Here is a 6116-nt window from a genome sequence, read left to right as displayed (position 1 = left end):
GGACGAGGGCTTCTATGAGAGAGGCATAATGAAATTACCTTCAAAATGGCAACAAGTTATCGAACAAAACGGCGCATATTTGACCTAAATCGGATCATTCTAACTATGGTAATTAAAGCCTTCAATTTCATGCAAAAATAATGGATTTCTTTTTACTACACCTGATATTTCGTATACCTACATCTTTAAAATATATTGTATGAAATCAGTTTGTGTTATAGAACATATACTATAAATAAAGTTGTAATTTGATAAATTCTTACTAATATTGTTATTTAGACAATCCAAACCTGACTCATCGCTTAGTGTTGCTTCGTTCCTTGTGTTAAGATTTATATTTTTTTATATATGCATAGCCTTGATTGATAATATCTTGCTTATACTGTTTCATCATCTTATGTCTGTTATTCTTAATACTTGCATCCTGTAAAATGATAGTACTATGAGATTCACTTATTCTTTGAGACACGGTAAGATCATTTGTATATTTTCAATTTGAATGTAAGTTAAAAAAGTTATAAACCATAATTTTAATAATTTATATTTAATATTAATGCTATAAATTTATATTTAATGTTAATACTATAAATTTATCATTGATGTTGAATGTATATATATATATATATAATGCTATTATTTGCGTAGGTGAGGAATTATATTATTATGTTCAGCAAAAGTAAGCAGCAGACCAAGTTGAGTGATATGAGTATCTTGTTAAAAAATATCACTCGAATTGGTCTGCTGCTTATTTTTTATGAGCGCAATAACATAATTTTCCACCTATATAAATGATAGCATTACATACATTTTTTGTTACCACGCAGGGGAAATCTATCATGGATACTTCCGACGCTTGCGGGGGAGTTGGAGGTTATGCCGGATTCCTACCGGCTAAAACTCTTGCGGGGTGCCTACCTTTCGGACCGTGGTGGGGAGAGTCGAGGGAACTACTCACGTATTCCCTCTCCAACACCCCGGCCCCAGGTCTCACACTAAGAGCCTCCCGCCTGTGTACCGCGCCCTCTCCCACAAAGGGAGTCGAGGACGCAGTCCCCGGCCAGTTGCACGGTCGGGTTGGCCTTCTGGTTTCACTTACTGGAGGGAGGGGACACCCATCTTCCCTCAGTGCCCCTCTTGTTCGTCAATGGGGGCGGGGGAACCCGGCCCCAACCAGGCTTCCACTCCCCCTTCGCTTGACCTTTACCGACGCCAGGGGGAAGCCGGTGTGTGGGCTTCACTCACCCGTCATCCCCTCCCCCCGCGCGTTCGATGGCGAGCCCGAGGCGGCCGAGGACCGGCGAGCCGGTAGCCGCTCCTTCTCGACCGGTGCCACTTCGGACCCGCTGCCAAAACCGGGGAAGCGCCGCTTTTGCCGTCGCCACTCCGTGCAGCGGTGGATACCGGGGCGGCGCTTCCACTCGGCGGCCTCCTTCCGCGATATCACGTTGCGGCAGAAGGAGGCCACCATCCCCCATGCCTCCTCGCTCCCGCACATGGCGCGAACCATGCGCGGGAGCGAGAGGTCCTCCACGCGGCACTTCACCGCCCGGGCCAGGACACTGCGCTGCTGGCTCCATACAGTGCATGTTACCAGTGTATAGTGCGCCGTGTCCACAGGCTCCGGGTAATGATGGCAACCGGTGGTGGGTTCCTTCCCTATCTGGCGTAGGTACTTCCCGAAGCACCTGTGCCCGGTTAACACTTGCGCCAAATGGAAGGTGATTCCCCGTCCCCTCCTGTCCGCCACTTTGGGCAGACAGGGGCGGACGGCCTCGGCCGTTCGGAGCCCGGGTCCCTGGGGGTCGGCCAATATGGCCGCTGGTCCCTCCCCTCCCTCGCGGAGCTCCTTGACTCTTCAGTAGAGGGTGTACCTCTCTTGAGCCAGGAGCTCCATGGGGGGGGGGGAGTCGGCCAGGGTGGTCGCCGCCATGTACGACACGGTGCCGTACCCCCGAATCGCCCTCACTACTACGGCTCGTATGGCCTGCTGCAACAGACATTTGCTGCTGCGGCTGGATAGAAGTTGGGGCGCCCATATGGGCGCCCCATAGAGGGCGATCGAGAGCACGATATCCACGTACAGGCGGTGAGCCCTCTATCCTAGGCCCCCCTGGGTCTTCATCGGGTTGGTAAGGGCCAAACCTGTTTTGCGGACCCGGGGGGCCAGATGCCTGAAGTGCGGCCCGAAGGCCCAACGGCTTTCCAACGTCAGGCCGAGATATTTAATCGTCGGCCCGACGTGGACGGGAACTCCATCCACCAGGACTTGTGACTTCGGTGGCGCCCTACGGCTGCCATCATGGAAATAGACGGCCTCCGTCTTCTGGGGCGCCACTTTCAGTCCCAGCTCCTTGATGGCGCCCACCATCGATTGGAGCGCCGCCTCCCCCCCCAATTATCCCTCCCGGCTACCACTAGGGTGTCATCTGCGTAGCACATGACGTGGTAGTCAAAGGAAAGGTGAGAGCGAAGCACTCTGTCGAACGCGATGTCCCATAGCAGGGAGACCGAGAACCGACCTCTGGGGGCACCGCGTTCCATCATGCGCCGGCCCTGGACCCCGCCTCTCCCCGAGTAGGCGAGGTCCCTGTCCTCGAAGTAGGCCGCGAGGATATGCCAGAGATAGACGGGCACCCCATGATATTCGAGGGCTCGTTCAATCTCCGACCAGGGCAGGGTGTTGAACGCGTTCATGATGTCTAAAGACACCACGAGCAATACCCCGCTCCTCTCCTTCACGACCGTGCGGGTCAGGTCCCGGACATACTGGATTGCATCCAGAGTGGAACGTCCGGAACCCATATTGCCGGTCGTGGAGATTCGGCCCCTCCGAGGACAAATGCTGGGCGACGCGGTGAGCAACATACGTTCCAGCATCTTGCCCGCCTCGTCCAGCAGGCATATCGGCCTATAGACCGGCGCGCCTCCGGGTGCTTTGCTCTCCTTCGGGAGGAGGACCAATTTGGCCTTCCTCCATTCTGGGGGGAAGACCCCCTCCCTGAGGCACCCATTGAGCACTTTTTTTGTTAACGCAGGGAAATCCATCATGGATACTCCTGACTCTTGGGGGGGGGGGTCGGGGGTTATGTCGGACTCTTACCGACTAAAACTCCTGCGGGGTGCCTCTCGGACCGAAGTGGGGGGAGTCAGGGGAACTACGCCTGCATTCCCTCCCCGACACTCCGGCCCCAGGCTTTCCTGGAGCCCCACGCCCAAGTACCGCGCCCCACCCTAGCTGGGAGTTTAGGGCGCGGTGCCCTGGCCGGTTATCCAACCAGGTAGGCCTTCCGGTTTAATTTAGGAGAGAGGGGACACCCGTCCTCCTTCCTCGCCCCCTTTCCTCCCCTACGTACTGGGTATGTATGGAGGGTACAGGGGAGTAAAGCCCAGCCCCAACCGGGGCCCACTCCCCTTTTACCCTACCATTACCGACGCCACTAGTGGGTGAGAGAGTTCATTCCCTCTCACCTATCCCCTACTGCTGCGTCGAAGTCGGGCCCGAGGCGGCCGAGGAAGCGGCCTCCAGCAAGCCGGTGGCCTCTCCTCCTCGGCCGGCGCCACCTCGAGCCCACTTTCCCCCTCTGGGGAGCGCCGCCTCTTCCGTCGCGGATTGTGACGAGATGGACGACGCTCTTACTCGGCGGCCTCCTTGCGGGACATTACGTCCCGGCAAAAGGAGGCCGCCACTTCCCATACCTCCTCGCTCCCGCAATTGCTTTGAACAAGCGCGGGAGCGAGGGTTTCCTCTTCTTCTTCCCGGCACCCCACTGCCCGGGTGAGGACACGGCGCTGGTTAGCTCACGCCTGGCATTCTACCAAGGTATGCTGCACCGTATCCTAAAGCGCCGGGCAGTGGTGGCATCCCGCAGTGGGAGCCGGCCAGGGCCGTCGCCGCACTATACGCGATGGTGCGGTACCCCCGAACCGCCCTCACAACCATCGGCCGCATTGCCTGGCGCAAAAGCGCCTTGCTGCGGCCGGAGACCATTAATCGGGGCGCCCGTATGGGCGCCCCATAGAGGGCGATCGAGAGCACCACACCGACGTATAGGCGGCGAGCGTGCCATCCAGGGCCCCCCTGGGTCTTCATAAGACTGGCTAACGCTAAGCCAGCCTTCCTGACCCGGGGGGCCAAGGCTTTAAAGTGGGCCTCGAAATTCCATCGACCATCCAACGTCAGACCCAGATACTTGATCGTGGGTGCGACGCGGACGCGGACTCCATCCACCGTGACCCGGGTCTCCGGCGGCGCCCCATGGCGGCCGTTATGAAAGTAAACGGCCTCCGTTTTCTGAGACGCCATCTTGAGCCCCAGGTCAGCGATTGTGCCCACTACGGAATTAAGCACCGCCTCCGCTCGGAGACGGGCCTCCCCCTAGTTCCTTCCCCCGGCTGCCACTAATATGTCATCCGCTTAGCAGATGACGTGGCAACCTGGGGGAAGGGAAGTGCGCAGTACCCGGTCAAACGCGATGTCCCATAGCAGGGGGCCGAGGACCGACCTCTGCGGGACACCACGTTCCATGGCACGCCGACCTTGAACTTCGCCTTTCCCCAAATAGGCGAGGTCCCTGAAATAGGCCAACAGGATGCGTCGGAGATAGGCGGGCACCCCGTAATATTCGAGGGCCCGCCCGATCTCCGGCCAGGGCAGGGTGTTGAAAGTATTAATGATGTCCAATGACACCGCCAACAACACCCCGCCCTCCTTCTCCACGACCACTCGAGTCAGGTCCCGGAGTTGCTGGATCGCGTCCAGTGTAGACCTCCCGGGCCTGAACCCGTATTGGTGGTCGTGGAGGTTCGGCCCCATCAGGGACAGATGCTGGAGGAGGCGGTCGGCAATTATGCGTTCGAGCATTTTGCCCGCCTCGTCCAGCAGGCATCAGCTTGAAGGTCGGCGCGCGACCGGGCACCTTGCTATCCTTGGGGAGGAGGACCAACCTGGCCCTCCTCCACTCTGGAGCGAAGAGCCCCTCCCTGAGGCACCTATTCATGGTGTCCCGCATGGCTGTGGACAGGCTCCTTCCGCTGAGGGCGAGAGCCCAGGAGCAGCCAGGAATACCATTGGGGCCTGGCGCTTTGCCTTCGGCCCCGAGTCTCTTCCTGACCATGGCGAACTCCTCCAGAGAGACCTCCAGACCTTGGTCCCAGTCCCCCTCCCGCTGTTCGGGAGCTGAGATATGGGGGGTCCCTTTCCACCTTCGGGAAGAGAGTGTCCAGGAGCCCCTCGAGGGCCTGGGGATTCAACGACTCCGTTTGCGGGGACGCCCACGGGCGGATCTTTCCGATCACCCGTTTGTAGGGGCGCCCCCACGGATTCTCATCCAGGAGCTTACCATCTTCTTCCAGGCTCCCTTTTTCGCCTCAGCTATGGCGACCTTGAAGGCTCTCCTCGATTCGAGGTAGCCCTCTTTCCCTCGCGGCTTCCCCGCCTCGTCGCCGGGCCCGGATGTAGTCCCTTCTGGCCTGGACGGCAGCCTCCCTGAGATCAGAAAGTTCCGCCGTCCACCAGTATGCAGCCCGGCGCTGGCGGGGGTGGGACTGGAGCATGGCGGTGTCACATATTGACACCACCATGCGCACCAGTTTCCTACCCCCCTCCCGGGGGCATATCAAGGTGCCAGGTGGCCACGAGGGTGGCCGCTGGAACCTGTCCACATCCAGTTGACTGGTAGCCTATCTTCTGGGGAGGGAAAGTTTCCCCTCCCCTGGGCGGCGGTCTAGCACCCGCGGAGGGTCCGGGAGACCGAGAGACCACACTATATGCCAGTGATTGGAAAGTGTTTCACTCTCGGTCTCCACCGATCACTCCCGGAACATCCGGGCGGCCGAAGGAGAAGCCCACGTCAGATCAATGACGGACTCCCCGTTCGGCCGCACGCAGGTGCTGGCTGACCCCCTGTTCATCAACAGGAGGTCCAGACCTGCCGCCTAGTCGATAAGGGTCTCACTTCGGAAATCCTCCTGCCGGGGATCGCAACCCCACTCCGTAGAGTGGGCGTTGAAATCCCCGGCAATCATGACGGGCCGGGAGTAGCACCAACGTACCACATCCCCGACCCTGTCGAGGATCCTCTTAATATGGGCGAGTTTACCCAGACCGACTCTATTTC

The 6116-nt window shown here is 58.0% G+C and overlaps 1 protein-coding gene across 1 annotated transcript; it reads right to left on the bottom strand.

The window, feature by feature from the left end:
- Window positions 1-3793: 3793 nt before the first annotated feature.
- On the bottom strand, window positions 3794-4303 carry LOC105185625 (uncharacterized). Its single transcript, XM_011145260.2, has one exon. It carries the CDS (start codon window positions 4301-4303, stop codon window positions 3794-3796), a length of 510 nt encoding a protein of 169 aa, XP_011143562.1.
- Window positions 4304-6116: the final 1813 nt, after the last annotated feature.

Source organism: Harpegnathos saltator, unplaced genomic scaffold (genome assembly GCF_003227715.2).
Source record: "Harpegnathos saltator strain DR-91 unplaced genomic scaffold, Hsal_v8.6 scaffold68, whole genome shotgun sequence".
Classification (NCBI taxonomy): domain Eukaryota; kingdom Metazoa; phylum Arthropoda; class Insecta; order Hymenoptera; family Formicidae; genus Harpegnathos; species Harpegnathos saltator.
The sequence above is the reverse complement of the archived record's forward strand: the minus strand, read 5'-3'. Positions and strand labels throughout refer to the sequence as shown.